The sequence below is a fragment of the Lucilia sericata genome, unplaced genomic scaffold (assembly GCF_015586225.1).
Source record: "Lucilia sericata isolate MDLA Ls3-8-SP2 unplaced genomic scaffold, ASM1558622v1 Contig000214F_arrow, whole genome shotgun sequence".
Lineage (NCBI taxonomy): Eukaryota > Metazoa > Arthropoda > Insecta > Diptera > Calliphoridae > Lucilia > Lucilia sericata.
Window position 1 is genome coordinate 126,222 of NW_023994242.1, and position 26,279 is coordinate 152,500.

Genomic DNA, 26,279 nt, shown 5'->3' on the forward strand with positions numbered 1-26,279 from the left:
CAATTGAATGCATAAGACACTCCTATGTCGGCAACAGCACCGCAAACTTATGCAGAAATATTATGATATATTAAATATGGCGGCCTTTGAGTCAAGTCTCTTAGGTCCGCAATCCGTAACGAATCCAACCTTGACCCTCCTAAATGAATTTACATGTCCATGGTCGTTATGAACTTCAACAATCTTGTTAATGTTGATATTAGATAATTCCGTTAGATTGTTAATGTAGGACTTATACGAGGAACTGTTGCCTGTAAGAGCCCTGAACATATTACCTTGATGATTGTGTGATTGCATTTCGGGGGAAAAGATGTGCTATTAGTACCTCTAGTCTGATGGGACTATAAACTGCTGGTATCAAAACTATCCTCCACCTTACCTTGGAATGAATTGACTTGTGATCTAAACAAAGAACCTATCTAATATGGTGCCATGAAAGTCGGCAGCCCGCAAGGCAGAGGTTCGGGCTTTGTCTGGGAGAGGTCCCTCGGAATGGATGTGGTGGCTGTAGTTTAGACCCAAAATGGCGGGTAGAAATGATAGCAAATACCTCTCAGATAAGTGATTGTGGTACCAAGCGTTGGGAATGGGTTAATATAAAATTTATAAGACATGGGTCCTCACTCCATCTGTACACCTAGAATGAATGTGTCGGATGTTTTTTTTTCAATAAATGTGTCGGATAAATGAGAATGGTGAGGGATTTAAGGTGTCTTATACAAGTGACACCATTGAATTTCTCTTCTTTGTCAGGGTATGTTTTGGGGTTACTATGATCATACCAGACTTACTCTGTTCTCTGTGAATAAGAACATGTCTTTGGCTCAATATATGGAATCATATTTTGGTCTACCACTTTCACACCAGTCTTACCACACTCTGTTCGCTGTGAATAAGAACATGTATTTGGCTCATTTGATGGAATCGTATTTCGGTCTACCGATTACGTCTTTAGGTAGCCCATCCCATTTGCGCAATTGTATACGGAAGAGATGTGTTTACATCTCGGTAGTTAAGAAACGGGGCTGCAATGATCAGAGTGCTTGTACACGAACCGCAGGAATCATGAACGAAAATTACCATCTGCGTGTTCTTTGCAAGGCACAAATCTCAATCTGTGGTTGTAAAAGTACCACCGTGGAATAGTTTGAAAGCCAGGTGTTCACGTAAAGTACTCGACTTCTGTCCGTAAGAGTGTGATAAGTAAGTTTTTACTATGGAACATCATAGCAATGAGCTAATGAATATATTATACACACGTTCACTTCAAATGTTCATTTTTAATAGAGAGATAGTAGCCTACATTCAATTCGACCTTACCCTGTGCTTCGTACAAATGTAAACACTTTTGCGGTTCCTCGTGTGAACGAAAACCACAAGTGTCATTATATTAAATAGCTGAATCATAATAACAACAGTGCAACAACACGTAAAACTGGCAAAAAAAAGAAAAAATAAATTAAGTAAAATAAAAACTAATAGAATTATTTTTTAAAAATAGAAACAAAATTTGATGGTCAAGATCGATTAAAATGTGTGCTAATCAAAATCATATACATAAGTGCTTGAACTTTACTGAACAACCAAAAGATAGATATTTTCAAATGGGAAATGACGATGAAGATGATGTGTGTTTGTAGTTCACGTGAATTTTTGTTTGTATGTTTTTGTTTTTGTTTTGTTATCACACGAGAGCAATTTGTTAGAAGAAATAAAAATGATTGTGTTCTTAAATAAATAAAGTTGTGAAGAAAATAAATAAAACTAAGATAATGCTATTAGCTTAGAAATGAATTAGTAATTGAAATGCATTTTAAATATTTAGATTGTTGTAATAACAAAAAGCCATTTAAAATGTTATTAAACAAATAGCAGGTGGAAATATTTAGCATGTTTTTACTTAAAGTAAACATTTAATTTTAAAGGAAATAGATAATTTAATATGTATTATTAATAGTTTAATTTAACAGTGTGTTCATGAAATTTGTTTATATCTTATTGATTTACATCTATACTTGATTTTTTATTTTTTTTGAATATTATTTGCATATTTTAACTGTTTATTTAATATTCATCTAGTACTTTGAACACTCTTTAGATGTATTAAATATATTATTTTTATAATTAGTATCGGCACTTAAGAAGGTGAAAATAATGAAAGTGATTCTTTGCTTAAAAATGGAAAATTATATTCACAGGTACTAATATTAGCTTAGAAGTTGTGTCACGTAACCCCTTTTTGACTTTAAAAGTTCCCCATTCACCTGTCGCCTGATATTAGTCTTCGTCGAACCGCTTCGACTTCTCCTAACCTTGATTTAAACTACTCCCTTCGCATAGCCAAAGAGCAATCTTGAAGACTGTCATAAGTTTTAGTTAAGAAGTGGACAAGATTGAAAATGATTAAGCGAATAACTTGTTGGAATTATGATTAGTGCATCTGTATTGCTTTCTCAACTTCAGATGATTCAGTGTTATCTTACTTAGTGTCTTAGAAGTGTCGAAGACACTTCTGGATTAACTGTATCCATCTACGTCTTCGACAAGCCATCCTACTAAAAGACGACTATCAAATTCGTTAGAAAAATGAAGACAAAAGGGATGCATTTGATGTTACGCATACTTATTGGAATCTCATCATCTGATAGGACTTCATAATCAATATCAGTCGGAGGCATAAATTATCGCGGCACCATTGTAGCACTGGATTCTATTTGTGGTTAAAACTAACCAACTGGGATGAAAGCTAGTCATTTAGGAAAAGGTTGTAGTCTATAAATTTAAATTTGGAAGCACCTTCATAACATTCTTATTCGCGGATTGGGAATGTGAGTTCACGATACTAAGTAAAAGTTTATCGTTTTTGCATTTGGTACGATAGCACTAGACTCTCTAAAGATCACAGACGAATTGTCTCTCTCTTACTTTCCCCGGGGCATATTACCTTGATGATCTTATCCCATCTTGGTGTGTATAAACTGTTGATGATTCAATGTATCCTCGGTCTTGCCTTAGAATGATTTGACATGAAGTCGAACCAGAGAGCCACATAATCTGGGTCCACGGAAACCGGTAGCAAACACAGCAGAGTTTCCGGACTTTGTCTTGTTCTGGTTATTGGAGAGGTCCCTTCGGAGTGCAAGTGGTGGCTTTGATTTCATCCATATTCACTGGATGAGAATGTTGCTTTAAAGATTGGTGTACGGTGAAGACTATAATTCGGTATAAGTTCGGTGCTGTTGAAGAGACAACAGTTACCCCGCAGAGGAGTGACTGTGGAAATAATCGTTGAAAATGAGTTGGTGTTAAGTGTTTATGATGTAAAATGGATGTAGGGATATGTGGAACTTACACACCCGTATACCTAGAGTGAGTGTGCCGGATGAAGGAGAAATGTGCTGGATTGAATGTTGATGGATGTAAGGGTTCTTATACAAGTGATACCATTGAATAATCCTTTCTTGTCTTGTCGGTGTATATTCAGAGTTTGCTCTATTCATATCAGATATATTACAATGTATTCTCTGTGAGTAAGAATAAGTCCTCTGCTTATTTGATAGATTAGATTACGTCTTCAGATGCTGTTGCCGATTCTAGAGAGGCCTTCTTATCTACTTGGTTATAAACTGAAGTGATGCTTTTACATCTCGGAAGTTAAGCAACGGGGCACCAATGGTCAGAGATTAGAGTACTTGAGCAAAGTGCTTGTACTTGGACCGTTAGAACTATGTACAAAAGTTGTCACCTGCGGGTAAGACGCCTAAAGGGCGGTGGTGAGTCGTCAGAAAAGCTCACCATGAAAAAGACCACCGTGGAATAAGGGCTTCAATTCGGGAGTTCACATAAAGCACTTCGACTGCATCTCGGAAGTTAAGCAACGGCTCACCAATGGTCAGAGATTAGAGTACTTGAGCAAAGTGCTTGTACTTGTACAAAGGGCGATGGTGAGTCGTCAAAAAAGCTTTTCATGTGGATGAAAAAGACTACCGTGGAATAAGGGCTTCAATTTGGGAGTTCACATAAAGTGCTTCGACTTCTTGTCTCTCGCTCCCATGTTGCACATATGTAAGTTATCTTAAGACGTGTTTATATCATGGGTATAACAATATTGCCACTCGAAGACAACCCAGAAGAGAGTTTCAGAACTCGCCAACTCTTGTGGTGTCTAGTCCAACTTCACTCACAGAAACTGGTGAATAGCTCAGTATCACAGCTTATGGTATGTCTACTTAGGAGGAAGACAAATTTTGAAAAGAGTTTTAGAACTCCTAAGCCTCAAAATTTTCTCTGCACACAGTATCTGAAGAGTACCGAGTATATTCTCTAGTATTTTCTTCAAATTGCTGATATTCTAACTTCTATAAGTTCTATTAAGGATTCTTGACTGTCGGTTTTCGAGATGACGAAACATCAGTAGAAGCTGTTAAAATTAAAAGGTATAAGAAAATGTCGTTCACTTAGAAAACAATATCAGCACTAGTCGTCAACTTTGGCAAGCCGTTGCAAAATGATCAGCGGCGGCGTAAGCTTATTATAGAAAGTACCGGCGGCGGCTAAAATTTCAGCTCAATTTAACTTTTTCTTTGGAAAATGTCCGTATTGTTCTATATAGAAACCTTTCTCTACATAATATTTTTTCTACTGAAAGCTGCTACGATTAAGCTGGTTTAAGCTTTTGAGTCCAAAGTAATCGCCGACGTCGTGGATTGTAAAATTTTATCGGCAGCCAAACTCCGTTGTTTTGAAACGGACCGGCCTGAATCTCTGCACCTTAATCACTGTAATACTTAAGTAAGAGGTATCGTTTCTAGAAAATTCGTTTACTTTCTTATTTTTGACTTATGTCAATCTTACATTAAGTGAACGGCTAAATTTATTAGTTCATTTTATCTGCCTTAGTACTTAGATAAGATTAATTGAACATGATTTTCATAAAAAATAATTGCACGTGCTTTTAATTTCTTTTTTTTTTCTCAGCTATTAAATAGCAAAAATTCTTGGCACTGATTGCCCATGACTGTGAAAAATGTATTTTTAATTTTAACTGAACTTTTAAAGTCTTAAGATCAAGATCTTTTTGTTAAATAGCGAGCTCAACCTATTTAGCTGTTGATTGGTTGAGTGTTAATGCCAAATTATTTGCAACATTTTAAATATTTAGGGTGATTGAAGTAACTTAACTTAATAGAGATAATCACTTGAAAGCAGTTTCAATATGCGTGACTTTTAAGTGGTATGTATTTTATAAAGGTATCATATATTTTTATTTAACATGTTTTGTTTTTTTTGGTATCTCTCAAATATGTTTTATTATGGTCCTAATAAGTATATTTTTATACATTTTATCATTGTTACCACTCGTGAATGGCTGAGTACTATATATATATTTAGGTTGGGTCTTATCATCAAATAAATCGCTTGTCAATTACTTCAAAAGCACAATTGTACAAGTATTTACTTATCAACAGTCGCGTTTAACGCAAATCCCAAGTGCTCAGTCGACGTTCGTCTAGAGCAATTTATTGAAAAGACAAACGTTGTAAACAAAATGAAAAAAGCAAACAAAAAAGTTATTTTTAAAACCTCAGAAATTGCCTGCTTGTTTTTCCAATTTGCTAAATTCAAATTCAAACAGTAAGAAATCCTCTTTAGAAAGCAAGGTGGCGGTTATGAGGTCACTTCTGGTTGTTTTATTTTCTTCTTTTTCCGTTTACTTGTTATAATTTTCCATTAAACGATTAAAAATTATGGAAAGCGGAAGTAAGTGGTTGTTTCGGTTTTTCCTTTGTTCCATTTTCAATATAATTAATTTTTTCTGGGTGCAAAAATAAAAAAAGGTGTACTAATTATTGATATATATTTATTTTTGTATTTGTACGAGGGTAGATAGGTTAAGTTCTTTAAGTCGTTACAACATATAGAATGCCATAGCTACAATTGAGAGCACAAAGTCCCTTTATGCTTAACAGTAAGAGAATGGAGAAGATATAAACATGGTGGTGAAGTATAGACAAATTAACAAAGGATAGAATAAAGAAGAGATTCAAAACAAGTAATCGAGAAGGAAGAACTGAAGATAGAATTAGGAAAAGAGCACTACGTCCCTGTTAAGCATGAGTATGTCATTATTCAGTTAGATATACTCATGAATACAATTAGCTGCTCCAATTGAACGTTTTATAGATCAGCATAATAGGCCTGATCATGTTTCAGAACCTGATCGTTTTCAGAGCATGACAATTACTATGAAGATATGCAATTGTCTCCTCCTTATTTTCATTGTGACAGCTCCTATAGAGTTCATTATGTGGGAACCCAATACGTCTAGCATGACTACCAAATCTAAATCTGTTCTTTTATAGAAGATCCGGCTTGTCTTACTATTATAGGCGTTATAATATAAGCTTAACGTTTCAAGCTAGTCTGGAGATGAAGCAAGGCGTTCTTGATCTTGATCATACATTTCAGCTAAATCGAAAATATGATCATATCAGCCATAGCTCAATCATATAAAAAGTAGGTAGATCGAATTGGCTCCAGGTATTGATTATATCTTTCGAATCCCAAACTTCAATTCATCTTTCGAAACGAGGAGATCTCATTCCCCACAACGGGTTCTTAAACTATTGCGGATACTAAATCGTAAATTTTCTCTAAAGAAATTGGATTAGATTTTCTAATGTATATCAGACAGCGAAAAACATCCGAGAACTATGTCAAAAGACGTTGACGTTGATTACCATCAACATAGACAGTCTAAGGCTCTCAAATCGAACGTAATAATTTCAAACTGAACTCTCTATCGAATTCGCTTAGTGTCCCAACTTAGCTCACATTCTGTCGAATTGATTTGAGTTACAAAACAAGAGATCATTCGGGGAAATGAAATTGCCAACGAATGCACAATTAACGGATCGTACTTGGACGAGTTAGTTTCAAAAAAAGTATATTCATATGCTTCTGGTTGCGGTATTTAAAACGACCTTGAATATCAAAAAGTAACGTGGACTAGTCTAATAGGAAAAAACGATCTAGACTATTTTGGCTCTCGATAAAAATCCATTAAAACTTGAGCACTATATGATGCGATGCTTGTCAGATCGTATGAGTTATTATAGAAGTTGTTTAGACGAAAAAAAACCTTTATATAATTGCTCCTCTCTAAAAAAGATCAGACTGAGATATCTTCAAGATTTAGATTGTGTCAAGAATGTGTCACTAATGAATCTAATCAAATTAGAAATACCAGATGCTTCTCTGTGGGACTATAGCAACAAAAAAGATGGTCCAAATATGTTATAGGATAATCTTAAGGGAGCTTCCCATCTTATCAAACTATATAAACTTATAGTATGCTATCTGTAGTAATTATTTTTGAGGCATTTTTATCACTGAATGTTTAAAATTTCGGCTAAATATATATAATCTGGAATCGATTTTACCAAAATCCGATAACACACAAACATAGATGGAGAATCCTTCTTCTTCTTTTTTATTGTGTTATAGCATTGCATTTATAATATCTATATTACAGTCCATTTGGACCATAAGCCTTACTTAAAATAGATTTCGTAGCGCTTCGAATTTCAGCATTTCTTCTCTAATTTTGCATAAAAAGTTCGTATAAATGCTACTCTAATTGATCATTCCATCGGAGATTTGGTCAAACTCTCTTGTGTTTTCCCTCTGGAATATATTCGAAAGATATTCTTGCCGGATCATTGTCATCCATTTGCACAACATGGCCGGGCTCTTGTAATCGCTGTAATTTGATGCGTTTGACTACGCTTTCGTCATTATATAGTTTAATTGGTTCATGGTTCATTCGATGTCGCTATACTCCATGATTTTAGATTTAGTCATATATAAGGATTCTTCTCTCAAGAATCGCAAGAATAGCTACATTTGTCTGTATAAGTACCCATGCTACAGCACTATATAATAGGGCAAGTAGTGTTAGCGTTCTGTAGAGAGTAAGTTTTATCTGCCGAGAGAAAGCTCAGTTTCCAACTTACTTGCTAAAACCGAAATAACATCTATTTGCATGTATAATTCTTTGCTTTATGGTGGTTATGGTGGTTTCTCCATTACCTGGAAGTTATAGTCATCAACATTTACATATCGGCCATGTCTTATTAACCATTAACTTTATCTTACTTTCATTATCTGCCAAACCCACTTTCGCCGATTCTCTCTCGATTCTCGTAAAGATTATAGACCCCTTGCAATGTTCGATCAATAATATCGTCTGCGAGAATCATTTGTTTGAACTGTAGATTACGTCTGTGCTATTTACAGCAGTATTATCTTCTCTTCAGTTACATCTTCTCCAGCAATATGTCAAAAAGGTCTCATGTTGGACGATTACTTCCGTCTGAATACACGTTTGATACTAAATGGTTTCGAGAGGTCATTTCCATTTAAGCAGTTGATTTTGTTTGAGCTACAGTGGTATTTACAGCAGCATCATGAAGTATCTTCTCCAGCAGTATGTTAAAAAGGTCACATTTTAGACTATCACCTCTGTCTGAATACTCGTTTGGTACTAAATGGTTCCGAAAGGTCTTTTCCAATTTATGCAGTTGATTTTGTTTGGCCAAACTTTAACATAGTTTCGAAAACTTTTGCACGTATAGGACTGTGGAATGCGTCCTTATAATAAACAAAGAGATGATATGTGTCAATTTGTTCTTCCTTAGTCTTTTTCAGAATATGATCTGTAGTCGACTTTCCAGGTCTAAAGTAACATTGATATGAACCAATTATCTCACAGCAGACTTGACAGAATCTTATATACTAACTCTGTAGTTGGAGCATATGATCTTGTTGTCCTTTTTATGTCCAGGTCTTTCCAGAATTTTGTAAATATGGTCTGTAGTCGACTTTCCAGGTCTAAAGTCGCATTAGTATGTACCAATTATCTTACAGCGGATTTGACAGAATCTTGTATACGATAGGAATTGGAGCATATATTCTTGTTGTCATTTTTAAGGTTCCAGTCTTCGGACATGCATTCATTCTGCCAAATTTCCTCAATTAGTTTATACATGTAACCAAGAAACTCGTCTAGATGGAAAATATCAGTAGAAATTTGCAAACCTCAGTCGCCCGTGCCCTATCTTACTTTTAACAGATAGACAGACAGACAGTCAGACGGACGGACATAGTTAGATCGATTTGGAATCTGATAAGTATAGAGAATATGCCAACTTTTGTCGGTCTAATAACAATATTTCCTCCACAAAGGTGGGATATGTAATATTAGTACTATCAATATCGCTTTTATAGAGATTTAAAGTTATAGAAAGCTTTTCTAACTGTACAGATAATGACATAACATAACCTTGTTCTTTTTAAAGTTTCACAAGCCAAGTTTTTTTTAATAATTCTCAAAAACACGCATTTTCTTAGTTTTGTTTTTAAAACTTAACTTACAGTCGTAAACAGCAGTTTAATTATGTAAAAAAAGTTGCACAATTATGTATTTCTGACTTCTTTGTTCGTTTCTTATGAATGAATTTTGTTTTGTGATTTTTGTGAAAATTTTTATATTCTTGTAAAGCAAAAGATAATTGGTCAAGGTTAATAAAATAACAGTAACCTCGATATTTTTAATTAAAAAGTTTAAAAAGAATCTAGAGTGTGACTAAAGCTCAAAATTTAAAAAAAAGTCTGGTATATGAATGTTCTGAAACTTTTTATATACATCTGTTGTTAAACATAGCTCTCGGTATGTTTTTTAAACTTTTTTATATGTTTAAATATTTATATTGAAATAAAATTCATTCATATGCAAATTTCATTATTATAATTGCTTGCCAAAACAGCTAATAAACATAATATACATTTTTCAGCGCGTGCTGGAAATTAAAAATAAATATTTGTTGAATTCCAAATAATGAAAACATGATCGATGACCAAAGTTGTCAATCAAATAATTGAGTTGATTATTTTCCAAAATATTTCAATAAACAAAATGTTTATGATGTGTATTTAGTTTCACCTTTAAATTTTCCAAAATAAAAAATAAATATTTGTTTTGGTGAAAAATTATTTTTTAATCGTAACACTTTTCTTTGGGCGTCAGAATTATATAAAGAAATCCCAGTTGAAAAACAAAAAAGTTCCCTTTTGTTTTCATTCAATCAGGAAAAATATTCAAAAAGTACTAATTGATGAAAGAAAAGGTACCAAAAAGTTTAGTCCTATAGGTTTTCATTATATTTCGATCCTATAAACATGTATCTGATTATATGTTTCTAGATTCAATAATTCCGAAATTCAAAAAAGGTCCAATAGAATGACGAGAAAGTACCACAAGGTCCACTTTAATAGATTTTCATTCAATTAGTATGCTGCGTGTTTAATTTTGCGTTCCTGGGTTCAGTATTATAAAATTATAATACAAAGTCGTACTATATCTTAGGGATAAGGGTACAATTCCATCTTATGCTTAAATAACCTGGTGCATTCTTTGATCAAAAGTGCAGCATAATAACACTTCAGGGATTTCAGCGTACATTCAATTTGAGTCAAATTGGTGCCAGCTGGATAATCTTTCAATAGTAAGATCTAATTGAAGCATATAAATATATGCCCGATCGCTAATAGGAAACATAAATTGTCTGGACTAGGACTACACTATAGACTAGACTATAGACCAGTCTATAGTCTAGTCTAAGTCTAGTCTATAGACTAGACTATATACTAGAATATAGACTTGAATATAGACTAGACTATAGACTAGACTATAGACTAGACTATAGACTAGACTATAGACTAGACTATAGACTAGACTATAGACTAGACTATAGACTAGACTTAGACTAGACTATAGACTAGTGCATTCTTTGATCAAAAGTGCAACATAATAACACTTCAGGGATTTCAGCGTACATTCAATTTGAGTCAAATTGGTGCCAGCTGGATAATCTTTCAATGGTAAGATCTAATCGAAGCATACTGGAAACATAAATTGTCTGGACTAGGTCACCCCGGGGGCATGTTACCTTGGCGAGACCTCCGCCTTGGTGTTATTGCAATCCCGGGGTATAAAGAGGTGGCCAATACCTCCAGTCTGACCGGGGCTGAAAAATTGGTTACAGTCTACTGCCTGGCTTAGTCCTTGCATAGATTGCTAGAGGTCAGACCAGAGAACCGCATAATCTGGTACTACGGGTGGCCAGTTGCCCGCAGGACAGTTGGTTGAGGTTCCTTCGGGATCCACGTAGTGGCTGTGGATCCACGTAGTGGCTGTGGTTTAAACCCAAATTCGCGGGAAGAGTAAGTTGCGGTTAAAAGACTGATGCATGATAATAGTCAATATTTCGGGATAAGTTCGGTGCTGTTGCCGAAAACAACAGATACCCCACAGAGGAGTGACTGTGGGACTAAGCGTTGGAAATGGGTTGGAGTCAATTGTATATGATACGGAATGGATGTAGAGGTATGCGGGCCTCACCCACCCGTATATCTAAATGAGTGTGTCGTATGTTTTTCTCTTATGAGTGTGTCGAATAAATGAGATGTGTGTTGGGTTGAATGATGATGGATGAAAGGTATCATATACAAGTGATACCGATTAATTTTCCTTCCTTGTCCAGATATGTTCAGAGTATACTCTGTTCATATCAGAATTACCACAGCGTGTCACTGTGAGTAAGAACAATGTCTACGGCTTATTGATGGATCGTGCTTCGGTCCACCGGTTACGTCTCTAGGTGCTGTTGCCGAATCAGAGCCATAGTAGTGTGGTTGGGCGACATTATGTCGGGGTAGATTGAGCTTGCTCATGATACCTGTCTTTCCCCAACGTGACTACTTTGGCAAGAGATTAGATAGCTCGAGTACTCCAGCAAAGTACTTGCGCCTGGACCGGTCATAGCCAATGTGCAAAAATTGCCACCTGAGTTCTTCATTGAAGAAAAAGGGGCGATGGTAGACCGTTCTCAAGTCTACCCTGTGGATGAAAAAGACCACCGTGAGATAAGGCCGACACGGCAGGTGCTCACGTTAAAAATCTCGACAGTCTGTCTGGACTAGGATCCCCCCGGGGGCATGTTACCTTGGCGAGACCTCCGACTTGGTGTTATTGCAATCCTGGGGTATAAAGAGGTGGCCAATACCTCCAGTCTGACCGGGACTGAAAAATTGGTTACAGTCTACTGCCTGGCTTAGTCCTTGCATAGACTGCCAGAGGTCAGACCAGAGCACCGCATAATCTGGTACTACGGGTGGCCAGTTGCCCGCAGGACTATGTCCTGGCTGGTCAGTTGGTTGAGGTTCCTTCGGGATCCACGTAGTGGCTGTGGCTTAAACCCAAATTCGCGGGAAGAGTAAGTTGCGGTTAAAAGACTGATGCATGATAATAGTCAATATTTCGGGATAAGTTCGGTGCTGTTGCCGAAAACAGATACAGATACCCCACAGAGGAGTGACTGTGGGACTAAGCGTTGGAAATGGGTTGGAGTCAATTGTATATGATACGGAATGAATGTAGAGGTATGCGGGCCTCGTCCACCCGTATATCTAAATGAGTGTGTCGTATGTTTTTCTCTTATGAATGTGTCGGATAAATGAGAAGTGTGCTGGGTTGAATGATGATGGATGAAAGGTATCATATACAAGTGATACCGATTAATTTTCCTTCCTTGTCCAGATATGTTCAGAGTATACTCTGTTCATATCAGAATTACCACAGCGTGTCACTGTGAGTAAGAACAATGTCTACGGCTTATTGATGGATTGTGCTTCGGTCCACCGGTTACGTCTCCAGGTGCTTTTGCCGAATCAACAGAGCCATAGTAGTGTGGTTGTGCGACATTATGTCGGGGTAGATTGAGCTTGCTCATGACACCTGTCTTTCCCCAACGTGACTACTTTGGCAAGAGATTAGATAGCTCGAGTACTCCAGCAAAGTACTTGCGCATGGACCGGTCATAGCCAATGTGCAAAAATTGCCACCTGAGTTCTTCATTGAAGAAAAAGGGGCGATGGTAGACCGTTCTCAAGTCTACCCTGTGTATGAAAAAGACCACCGTGAGATAAGGCCGACACGGCAGGTGCTCACGTTAAAACTCTCGACAGTCTGTCTGGACTAGGACCACACTATAGACTAGACTATAGACCCAGACTATAGACTAGACTATAGACTATAGACCTATAGACTAGGACTATAGACTAGGACTCTAGACTAGACTATAGACTAGACTATAGACTAGACTATAGACTAGACTATAGACTAGGACTATAGACTAGACTATAGACTAGACTATAGACTAGACTATAGACACTAGACTATAGACTAGACTATAGGACTAGGACTATAGACTAAGACTATAGACTAGACTATAGACTAGGACTATAGGACTAGACTATAGGACTAGACTATAGACAGACTATAGACTAAGACTATAGACTAGACTAGACTAGACTATAGACATAGACTATAGACTAGACTATAGGACTAGACTATAGACTAGACATAGAACTAGAACCTATAGACTAGACTAAGAATAGACTATAGACTAATATAGACTAGACTATAGACTAGACTATAGACTAGACTATAGACCTAGACTATAGACTAGACTATAGACTAGACTATAGACTAGACTATAGACTAGACTATAGACTAGACTATAGACTAGACTATAGACTAGACTATAGACTAGACTATAGACTAGACTATAGACTAGACTATAGACTAGACTATAGACTAGACTATAGACTAGACTATAGACTAGACTATAGACTAGACTATAGACTACACTAGACTAGACTATAGACTAGACTATAGACTACACTATAGACTAGACTATAGACTAGACTATAGACTAGACTATAGACTAGACTATAGACTAGACTATAGACTAGACTATAGACTAGACTATAGACTAGACTATAGACTAGACTATAGACTAGACTATAGACTAGACTATAGACTAGACTATAGACTAGACTATAGACTAGACTATAGACTAGACTATAGACTAGACTATAGACTAGACTATAGACTAGACTATAGACTAGACTATAGACTAGACTATAGACTAGACTATAGACTAGACTATAGACTAGACTATAGACTAGACTATAGACTAGACTATAGACTAGACTATAGACTAGACTATAGACTAGACTATAGACTAGACTATAGACTAGACTATAGACTAGACTATAGACTAGACTATAGACTAGACTATAGACTAGACTATAGACTAGACTATAGACTAGACTATAGACTAGACTATAGACTAGACTATAGACTAGACTATAGACTAGACTATAGACTAGACTATAGACTAGACTATAGACTAGACTATAGACTAGACTATAGACTAGACTATAGACTAGACTATAGACTAGACTATAGACTAGACTATAGACTAGACTATAGACTAGACTATAGACTAGACTATAGACTAGACTATAGACTAGACTATAGACTAGACTATAGACTAGACTATAGACTAGACTATAGACTAGACTATAGACTAGACTATAGACTAGACTATAGACTAGACTATAGACTAGACTATAGACTAGACTATAGACTAGACTATAGACTAGACTATAGACTAGACTATAGACTAGACTATAGACTAGACTATAGACTAGACTATAGACTAGACTATAGACTAGACTATAGACTAGACTATAGACTAGACTATAGACTAGACTATAGACTAGACTATAGACTAGACTATAGACTAGACTATAGACTAGACTATAGACTAGACTATAGACTAGACTATAGACTAGACTATAGACTAGACTATAGACTAGACTATAGACTAGACTATAGACTAGACTATAGACTAGACTATAGACTAGACTATAGACCATGGAAATGGAATCAAATAAAGCACAAATTTGTATGCTGTTTTGTACAATTTTTAAATTCCACTTACCATCCCTGATTTTTACGTTTTGAAATTAAAAAGAAATTAATGAAGGTTTTTTGTACAATTCCATTTCTACATATATCAATTCCGTATTTAAATTTTTACAAAAATTATGTTAACTGAATTTGCTGTTAACCAGCACCATGACTGTTTATTTAACATTCCGCCTTATATTATTTTCCTCCTAAAAGTATGCTATAGTTGTTGTTAAATATATTTATTATCTATTAAAGGCGCTGTTAAAAGTAAATGTTATATTTTGTTTACATTAAGATATTTCAATATGTTATTGTTATTAATTTTGTTGTTGTTGCTGTTTTTGTAGTTCGTCTAGTTAAACATCTGTTAAACAAGTGTTGCGGGATGATTGTTTTGTATATCAAATTATCTTTTAACATAGAAAAACAAATATTAAATTATAACATTCGGATATGTCAGTAACCTACAGTTGGAATTGAGATATCTTGTATTTGGCGTATATTTAAATAAAAATTAAGTTAAATAAAGATTATATGATTTTTTAAGAATTAAATAAAATTTTTATAAATATTTTTTTTTCAAAATTTTTAATACAAAATTTTTAGATGATTTATTATAAGGTCTTCGAATATCGTAGTAATTATTAAAAAATATGTTGACCACGATCATAAAATGTTTGACCCCTTGATGATTCATAATATTCATGAATATTATAACATTTTGAAGTACATTTTGACGCAAACCCCTTGAAAATAAGAGTAACGGCTTCGATTTAACCTCAAAACTACTTTTATTTCTAATAATATCAAAATAATGTTATCTATAAGTTCTTATCAGAATACCAAACTAACAAAAATGACTCTTCAAATTAATTATTCATATCAAAACTACCAATACCTCGTCATATTTATAAAAACTAAATTACATTTGATTATTATAGCAAACAAATACCCATTGACTCGACTGAAACAGCTGGTGGCTGTTTTGGGTTCGTTCATTCCTTATCAATTTGATTTCAAATCACACAATACAATTGTTGCTGATCATCAAAAAGTTAATGAAAAAATGTAATAATTCGACCAAAATTAGTACCTCATTAAAATTTAATTAGTTGTGAAAATATTTTCTTTATAATTTATATATTTATTTCGCCATTGGACAATTTAGAAATCAAATTATATTAAAATCAACTTTTATGTATGTTAGACGGTCGCTGGAATTGTCTCCAATTGTTAAAGCTATATTGATAAATATTTTTGTACGCTCGATCGTTTGATCGATTGACTGATCGTTAATTGATATACAAATTTGTTTGGTAAATATTTTCATTTCAAATCGATTATATGGACACATAATATATATATATTTTATTCCACTTGTTATTGTTTAATAGAACTTTTTTTATTTTACATATACATAGATCAAAAATTTATAATGCGAAAAGCACATATATAAAATATATATATACACATAAATCTGTCAAAGTTACAAACAGTTTTAATCTTATCTTAGTAATATAAAATTTGTAAAATAATTTATAGGATGATTGCTAAGGGATGCAGAGATTCCCAAATGGTTTTATTGTTTATACACTTAACGCAAGTACGGTTCCATATAAGCTCCCCTTCAGAGAATTACTTTAACGCTTAAATATACGAGTAAAGCGATGAAATTCGACATAAATAAGTATTTTACATGGCATAATATCTCTGCCAAATTTTATGAGGATCAGTCCATTATTGAACCTACCCCCATATAAGCCCCCTAAAATAGACTTTAAAGCAGTAATGATTATAAAAAATATGAGTACAGTGATGAAATTCCACTCAAATATGTTTCATACCATATCCAAAATCTCTCATATTTTATGAGTATCGATCCAGAATTGATCCTCATAAAAGGTCCAAATAGTTCTATAGCTCTACCGGCTTAAAAAAATTACTTAAACGCTGTCTTAAAAATACGAGTACACAGAAGTAATTCAACATAACTAAGTTTATTACGATCCAAAATGTTATGAAGATCTGTTCATAATTGACCCTATCCCCTTAAGAAAATTAATAGTCTATAGGCAGGTATATAGTCTAGACTATTGGCAGGTCTATAGTCTAGTCAATAGTCTAGTCTATAGGCAGGTCTATAGCCTGGTCTATGCTGGTCTGGTCTATAGTCCAGTCTATAGTCTAGTCTATAGTCCAGTCTATAGTCTAGTCTAAAGTCCAGTCTATAGTCTAGTCTATAGTCTAGTCTATAGTCTAGTCTATAGTCTAGTCTATAGTCTAGTCTATAGTCTAGTCTATAGTCTAGTCTATAGTCTAGTCTATAGTCTAGTCTATAGTCTAGTCTATAGTCTAGTCTATAGTCTAGTCTATAGTCTAGTCTATAGTGTAGTCTATAGTCTAGTCTATAGTCTAGTCTACAGTCTAGTCTATATTCTAGTCTATAGTCTAGCCTATAGTCTAGTCTATAGTCTAGTCTATAGTCTAGTCTATAGTCTAGTCTATAGTCTAGTCTATAGTGTAGTCTATAGTCTAGTCTATAGTCTAGTCTATAGTCTAGTCTATAGTCTAGTCTATAGTCTAGTCTATAGTCTAGTCTATAGTCTAGTCTATAGTCTAGTCTATAGTCTAGTCTATAGTCTAGTCTATAGTCTAGTCTATAGTCTAGTCTATAGTCTAGTCTATAGTCTAGTCTATAGTCTAGTCTATAGTCTAGTCTATAGTCTAGTCTATAGTCTAGTCTATAGTCTAGTCTATAGTCTAGTCTATAGTCTAGTCTAGTAGTCTATAGTCTAGTCTATAGTCTAGTCTATAGTCTAGTCTATAGTCTAGTCTATAGTCTAGTCTATAGTCTAGTCTATAGTCTAGTCTATAGTCTAGTCTATAGTCTAGTCTATAGTCTAGTCTATAGTCTAGTCTATAGTCTAGTCTATAGTCTAGTCTATAGTCTAGTCTATAGTCTAGTCTATAGTCTAGTCTATAGTCTAGTCTATAGTCTAGTCTATAGTCTAGTCTATAGTCTAGTCTATAGTCTAGTCTATAGTCTAGTCTATAGTCTAGTCTATAGTCTAGTCTATAGTCTAGTCTATAGTTAGTCTAGTCTATAGTCTAGTCTATAGTCTAGTCTATAGTCTAGTCTATAGTCTAGTCTATAGTCTAGTCTATAGTCTAGTCTATAGTCTAGTCTATAGTCTAGTCTATAGTCTAGTCTATAGTCTAGTCTATAGTCTAGTCTATAGTCTAGTCTATAGTCTAGTCTATAGTCTAGTCTATAGTCTAGTCTATAGTCTAGTCTATAGTCTAGTCTATAGTCTAGTCTAGTCTAGTCTATAGTCTAGTCTATAGTCTAGTCTATAGTCTAGTCTATAGTCTAGTCTATAGTCTAGTCTATAGTCTAGTCTATAGTCTAGTCTATAGTCTAGTCTATAGTCTAGTCTATAGTCTAGTCTATAGTCTAGTCTATAGTCTAGTCTATAGTCTAGTCTATAGTCTAGTCTATAGTCTAGTCTATAGTCTAGTCTATAGTCTAGTCTATAGTCTAGTCTATAGTCTAGTCTATAGTCTAGTCTATAGTCTAGTCTATAGTCTAGTCTATAGTCTAGTCTATAGTCTAGTCTATAGTCTAGTCTATAGTCTAGTCTATAGTCTAGTCTATAGTCTAGTCTATAGTCTAGTCTATAGTCTAGTCTATAGTCTAGTCTATAGTCTAGTCTATAGTCTAGTCTATAGTCTAGTCTATAGTCTAGTCTATAGTCTAGTCTATAGTCTAGTCTATAGTCTAGTCTATAGTCTAGTCTATAGTCTAGTCTATAGTCTAGTCTATAGTCTAGTCTATAGTCTAGTCTATAGTCTAGTCTATAGTCTAGTCTATAGTCTAGTCTATAGTCTAGTCTATAGTCTAGTCTATAGTCTAGTCTATAGTCTAGTCTATAGTCTAGTCTATAGTCTAGTCTATAGTTTAGTCTATAGTCTAGTCTATAGTCTAGTCTATAGTCTAGTCTATAGTCTAGTCTATAGTCTAGTCTATAGTCTAGTCTATAGTCTAGTCTATAGTCTAGGCTATAGTCTAGTCTATAGTCCAGTCTATAGTCTAGTCTATAGTCTAGTCTATAGTCCAGTCTATAGTCTAGTCTATATTCTAGTCTATAGTCTAGTCTATAGTCTAGTCTATAGTCTAGTCTATAGTCTAGTCTATAGTCTAGTCTAGTCTAGTCTATAGTCTAGTCTATAGTCTAGTCTATAGTCTAGTCTATAGTCTAGTCTATAGTCTAGTCTTTAGACTAGCCTTTACACTAGTCAATAGTCTAGTATATACTCTAGTCTATAGTCAACATATTGATTTCCTATTTGTTTGAGAATCCCTGTCTTTTGCGAATTATCCCACAGAATTATTTTACAACTGCTCCATATACCGCCTCCACCTACAATAGTTAAGATCGTTTACTGATATATGTTTGTATAAAAATATTTACCCGTGGTGCTCTCGTAAAATAATCACAAACTATAAAGATGAGAAAAATTAAAAATAATTATAGCAACAACAAATAAATAAAAACTTAAAATTAGTCGAGCAAATAGAGTTTATTTGCTTGATTTGTTTTGACTGATAATGAACGGAATTTTGATATAAAATCAGTTTTCTTACGTCTTTGTCTGTTTTTCTTTACTTTTTTTGAGGGGGACTATAGTTAATCATTATGAAGAGGCAAACGCTCAACGAACTGAGCTCTCATTTGATAAAAGTTTGTACTAAAGTTAAGATCGTGCGGTTTAAAATTAAAAACGATTTGTATTTTTAATATTAATTTTGAGACGATTTTCTGGGAAAAAAGATAAAACTACAAGATGGAAATGATAGCTAATTATAAAGTTCGAACTACTGAGTATCATTTTGAAGGTGTTTTATTTAAATTAAGATAAACTTTAATCTATTTGTTGCTAATAATGATGTTTTTTTATGATTTTAATCTCTTTGCAGAGGCTCAAGAGATGCATGGCGTCAAAAGGGTTTTAATCTTCTGCATTTTGATTGTGATTTTACCGGCCACTTTGATTGTTATACCTTTGTATCTGAGGAGAACAGTTTTTGCAGATGTGGTTTATCCGGTGGCCGAATCGGATATTATAGAGATAAGAGATGGCATTTCTTCGATATTTTGTCAACAGCATTCTCTTAAGATGAGCAGTAATTTTAACGCCTTCCAATTGGCAGGCAGACCCGAAATTTCCACCAACCATAAACACATCAGATTGAAGAAGTCTATGACTTTGCCCGATGATACCTTCGAATATTGGGGTTTCTATTTGCTTAAGGGCGCAAGAGTACTGCTGAAATTTTGCTCTCGTTATGATGGTGCTCGTATGTTGGTGGTGAAAGGAGCTCGTGAATTGGATACTTGTGGTTTGTTGGATCATAATAAAAAGAAATTTGGTCCCAATTGGAATCAGAATCATGAACAAGTGAAAGTATTCTTTGAGGATTTCGAAGTTATCAACGAAAATATACGCAGTGATGAGTTAATGAATAGTACAGATATCTATAATGTTACCGAAAACTCCGATCATTTAATGGAAATGGAAAATAGAGGAGGAGAAGATTTAACAGAGGATGTAGAAGAAGCAGATGATGATGAGGAGGACAGTGAGGAAGAAATTACTACCACTACCACAGAACTGCCCAAAACTACTAAAGTCAGACGAAAGAAGCTAAAGAAGGGTAATCCTAATGCCGTAAAGCATCGCGAGAATAATGGCAATAGCCTTAAGGCTAGTGAAGAAGATATAAATCCCATTAAACAAGTGAATTCCCAAGAAGAATTAAATGTACCCAGACGCAGACGTAACTTACAACACAAAGCCTATTTGGAACGGCATGCTCGAGATCATGAGCAGCGTAAACAAAAGGTATACGATCAATTGTACAAACACCGACCTAAAAGAGATCATGTTTACGATCGTAAATATACTCATGGTGGCAATGCCATGAATTTTACCCAAACCGATGAATCGAATTCAATATCAAGTTTTGAAAATGGTCTGCTAGAGTGTTTCAAAACAAATAAACTCTCTTTTGGCGACTTTCCACCCATGGCCGATTGTACAAATCCCCATTTTCTGGAGAATGGCTCACATCGTATGCTTTCCATACATGAAATCGATGCCGATGGTTATTACTATTATATATTCTATAGTGACAATGATATGGTACGCAATGACATTCATGCTATATTCGATATCTATAAGCCCACCTTTGAGTATTCGAATTTAACTAACCAGCAGGCCTGTGTTAATGCCACCAATTGTACTTTTCCCATTGGTTTTATGTCCGACGAGGTGGTCGTCGTCGAAGTGCCTACACGTGATGGTATCGAACATGAAGATGATGATATCACGTATTTGATCTCAACCTGTCATCCTCGTCCAGAAATTTATGCCATATTTCCTGTTTTAGTTTTGATATTAATTCTCAGCTGTTCATTTTTATAGGAGTGGAAAATGGTGAAAAGGAGTACGAAAAGTTTTCGGAGAAGAAGATTCATAATTCAATGGTGAATTTGAGTTCTTGCGTGTGTGTTATGTGCCATAGTTAGAGATCAGAAGGTCTCTGGTAGTCTGTGAAAGGAAGATTTGTTGATATTGTTGGAATTGGTCAAATTGTATAATAATAATTTGATTCCAATTAGGTTGATATTTTTGGAATTTCAAGGATTACGGTTCGGTTTAGAAAGCACATTTATCGGGGTCACATCTCTCTGAACTTTCGAAGTATCGTTTTCTATTCAAAATTGTTTTTAGAATGCTATATTCTAAAACCCGGACTACGGTTAGGTTTAATGGGTGGATATATACTACGTCAGTATATAATGCAATTCTTAATATTGCTGCAAAATCGTATATAGTTCTCCGTGAAGGTATTATCGCCCGATCTTTTCAAACTTAGTTTCTAATATCAATGAAAGTCTGACAATATTTAAGCAAGATTTCCAGACTTTTATTGCCCTCTTTATAGGTAACTGTCGTGCGCTCCCTTGCATAGAAAATGTTCTTAGAAAAACCTTATATAGTTCTTTTTGAAGTTATTATCGTCCGATATTCAGAAACTCTGTTTCTTGGAATTTTAAAAACAGTATTTCTGAGGGATTTTGATTCCATGATTAGTCGATCTAATTTGACAAAAATCTGACAATAACAAAGAAAGTGTTCGAGAGTTTTATTTTATTCTTTATAGGCCGCTATCGGGTCTGTTGTTCGCTCCTTTACATGAAAAATGTTGGTAGAAAATCCCCTATAAAGTGGCCTTTGAAGTTATTATCGTCTGATGTTTAGAAACTCAGTTTCTTGGACACAGTTTTTTAGCATTTTCCAATCTAACTTCAAGAAATGTCTGACATTGATAAATAAAGTATTCCAGAGTTTCTCCTTTTTCTTTCTAAGCCACTAACGGGTCTGTTCCAATAAGTTTTCTGAACGGATATAGCTCCCACGATATTTCGATCCAATTTAAGGAAAATCTGACAATAACAAAGAATGATTTTCAGAGTTTCACTATCAACTAAGCCGCTATCGGGCACTAATCTTTATATAGTGCTCTTTGAAGGTATTATCATCCGATGTTTTGAATGTCAGTTTTCTGAAAGTAGTTCTATAAGATGTTCCAGTCAGTTTTCTTAAGGTTTATCGCTCTCAAGATATTAAAATCTAATTTCAACGAAAGTCTGACCGTGAAATAGACAGTGTTTCTCTTTAAAGGTCGCTATCGGGCCTATTGTGTCCTCATTTAAATGGAAAATGTTGGTGAAAAACTGTTATATAGTGCTCTATAAAGGTCTGACAATGTTAAAGAATTTGTTCCAGAGTTTTATGTTTAAAATTTAAAATTACTACTTTTGAACCTATACCGAAGTCGAGAATATCTTCCTTGTGACAAGTCTGTGTTAAAGCTTCTATTGAGCTTTCTGAAATGATAACTTCTATATTAGTGGCTTCTTTAGAACTTATTTTTTCTGAGTTCCTTGAAATTCGAAAAATGTGAAAAAATCTTCCTAAAGCCTTTTGGGAATATGAATCCAAATATCAGAAAAATCTTTTTAAAAAATTTTATGGCAAAGTTATATTAAAATTATTAACAAAATGGAAAAAAGTGGCCTCATTAATTTAATAAACTAAACCTAAGTTCATCTCATACCTGCCCTGATTTCAATAAAATCTTTATAATTAAAATAAAAAAGCGAAATACGGATCGAAAGGTCCTATTTGTTATATTGAATAAGACGCTTAAGCATATCACAATAAAACATAACCAGGAATCAAGTCTAGACTTAATTGTTGTAATAAAATATTAAGACAAAATGAATATAGATTCATAATAATATCAGAATAATTACTTTTAAAAGCTTATCAAATTATCACATATCATCAGCTTATAAGCAAAAAGGTCTAAGTTAATTTTTAGGAAATTTTGTTTATTTCGAAAGTCTTGATCTTTTAAACTTAAAAGTTAATTATATTATTGAAAATTTTTAGTTAGACCTTTTTGCTATAACATTTTAATATTAAGAACCTCATCAAATTTGTTGTTAATTAAAGGATAAGTTTTCCTCTTATGAAAACCTCAGCATTTAAGTCAATTAAGTAAAAAATATAAAACGATTTTTATTTAAAATTTAAATAATTAAGTTATCATTTAACAATTAAGAACGAATAATTTAGTTTTAACTAAAATTTCAGTTACCTGAATTAGTTTAAATTTATTTATAATTATAATAATAAATACTATATAACAATTAGAATATAGTCGAATACATAAATCAGGAAAATAAATATAAATTTTCATAAATCAAAGATATTTTTTTCGCAAATAAATAGTAATTATTATTTTTATAAATATTTTGAAATACAAAAATAAAAATTGAAAATAAATAATATATAACAGATGTTGTGTATTTATTGGATTAACGCTTTTGGAAGTTGTAGGGTAAATATAACCAAATTCTAAGAAATAGAGAACAAAATTTGGATAAAATTGAAAACTTAGATAAATAAATATATCTAAGTTTTATTGCTTCTAAGTAAACTGTTCCAGAGAACCTGATTAGTTCTGTAATATGAATAATAGTTGTTTGTCGAAATCGAAAAAGCTTTTGCTTTCAATACCGAAATCAAACTAAAATGTACTAGACGTCTGGCTTGATATCATCTCAAATCAGGGTTCATTTTACTCCATCATGTACGGAGAAATTCGGCTTCAATCCTTAACTTTATAAACAAGTTATATTTTATTACTTTTCCGATTTATTAAAGCAATTATTCTTTGCTAAACCCAACCATGTGATTATAATCCACCATTAAGTAACTAATCTCTTTCGTATTTTCTAATTCATAAATTACTATTATATAATTTATGCAAAATCGTGTTTATTTTCCATTAAATCATTTCAAATTAAACAAACAAAATATATCCATTCATTAAAATCTTATTGTGTTAAATAGAAATTGCATTTGTAGACTTTTTGTCAGAGAAAAAAACAAAGAGTCATACAAATCCATTAGAGCAGAAATAATACTTTTGTTTAAATTGAATTCAAAAATTAACAATAAACAAATAATTGTCAAATTGTTTAATGTTTACTAGTATTTAGCTTATATTAGGGGAGGTTATTGGAGAACTTGATACAGGCAGAGAGTTTTAAACCATGTATATCAGCTTCAATGGCCCATTTTCTATGGGGTACAATAGAAGATCACGTACCAAGTTCCATGGAATATCTGAACCGACTAAGGATAGTGGTTAGTATTTTAGTCTGGTAGACCAGAGGTGGTGGCATTCGATGCCCACCTGAGAAACTGGTTAAGGATAGAGGCCTGGTGTATATACATACACCTTCCTTTCAAACTAACTGTCTAACTAACTAGCTAACTAACTAACTAACTAACTAACTAACTACTAACTAACTAACTAACTAACTAACTAACTAACTACTAACTAACTACTAACTAACTAACTACTAACTAACTAACTAACTAACTAACTAACTACTAACTAACTAACTAACTAACTAACTAACTACTAACTAACTAACTAACTAACTAACTACTAACTAACTAACTAACTAACTAACTAACTAACTAACTAACTAACTAACTAACTACTAACTAACTAACTAACTACTAACTAACTAACTAACTAACTAACTAACTAACTAACTAACTAACTAACTAACTAACTAACTAACTAACTAACTAACTAACTAACTAACTAACTAACTAACTAACTAACTAACTAACTAACTAACTAACTAACTAACTAACTAACTAACTAACTAACTAACTAACTAACTACTAACTAACTAACTACTAACTAACTAACTACTAACTAACTAACTAACTAACTAACTAACTAACTAACTAACTAACTAACTACTAACTAACTAACTAACTAACTAACTAACTAACTAACTAACTAACTAACTAACTACTAACTAACTAACTAACTAACTAACTAACTAACTAACTAACTAACTAACTAACTAACTAACTAACTAACTAACTAACTAACTAACTAACTACTAACTAACTAACTAACTAACTAACTAACTAACTAACTAACTAACTAACTAACTAACTAACTAACTAACTAACTAACTACTAACTAACTAACTAACTAACTAACTACTAACTAACTAACTACTAACTAACTAACTAACTAACTAACTAACTAACTAACTAACTAACTAACTAACTAACTAACTACTAACTAACTAACTACTAACTAACTAACTAACTACTAACTAACTAACTAACTAACTAACTAACTAACTAACTAACTAACTAACTAACTAACTAACTAACTAACTAACTAACTAACTAACTACTAACTAACTAACTAACTAACTAACTAACTAACTAACTAACTAACTAACTAACTACTAACTAACTAACTAACTAACTAACTAACTAACTAACTAACTAACTAACTAACTAACTAACTAACTAACTAACTAACTAACTAACTACTAACTACTAACTAACTAACTAACTAACTAACTAACTAACTAACTAACTAACTACTAACTAACTAACTAACTACTAACTAACTAACTAACTAACTACTAACTAACTAACTACTAACTAACTAACTAACTACTAACTAACTAACTAACTAACTACTAACTAACTAACTAACTAACTAACTAACTAACTAACTAACTAACTAACTAACTAACTAACTAACTAACTAACTAACTAACTAACTAACTAACTAACTAACTAACTAACTACTAACTAACTAACTAACTAACTACTAACTAACTAACTAACTAACTACTAACTAACTAACTAACTAACTACTAACTAACTAACTAACTAACTACTAACTAACTAACTAACTAACTAACTA

At 33.4% G+C, this 26,279-nt stretch overlaps 1 protein-coding gene across 3 annotated transcripts in view; it reads left to right on the forward strand.

The window, feature by feature from the left end:
• Window positions 1–23,634, forward strand: part of LOC119602205 — a 33,291-nt gene extending 9,657 nt beyond the window's left edge. The window contains exons 1-2 of one of the 3 annotated variants that reach the window (XM_037953588.1): window positions 19,568–19,781; window positions 19,863–23,634. In XM_037953588.1, the coding sequence (XP_037809516.1) occupies window positions 19,730–19,781; window positions 19,863–21,370 (1,560 nt within the window). In that variant the 5' untranslated portion in view covers window positions 19,568–19,729 and the 3' untranslated portion in view covers window positions 21,371–23,634. Of the gene's footprint in view, window positions 1–19,567; window positions 19,782–19,862 lie in introns of those variants that run through there. The other 2 variants (XM_037953587.1, XM_037953590.1) reach the window with 2 other exon arrangements.
• The last annotated feature ends 2,645 nt before the right edge of the window (window positions 23,635–26,279 follow it).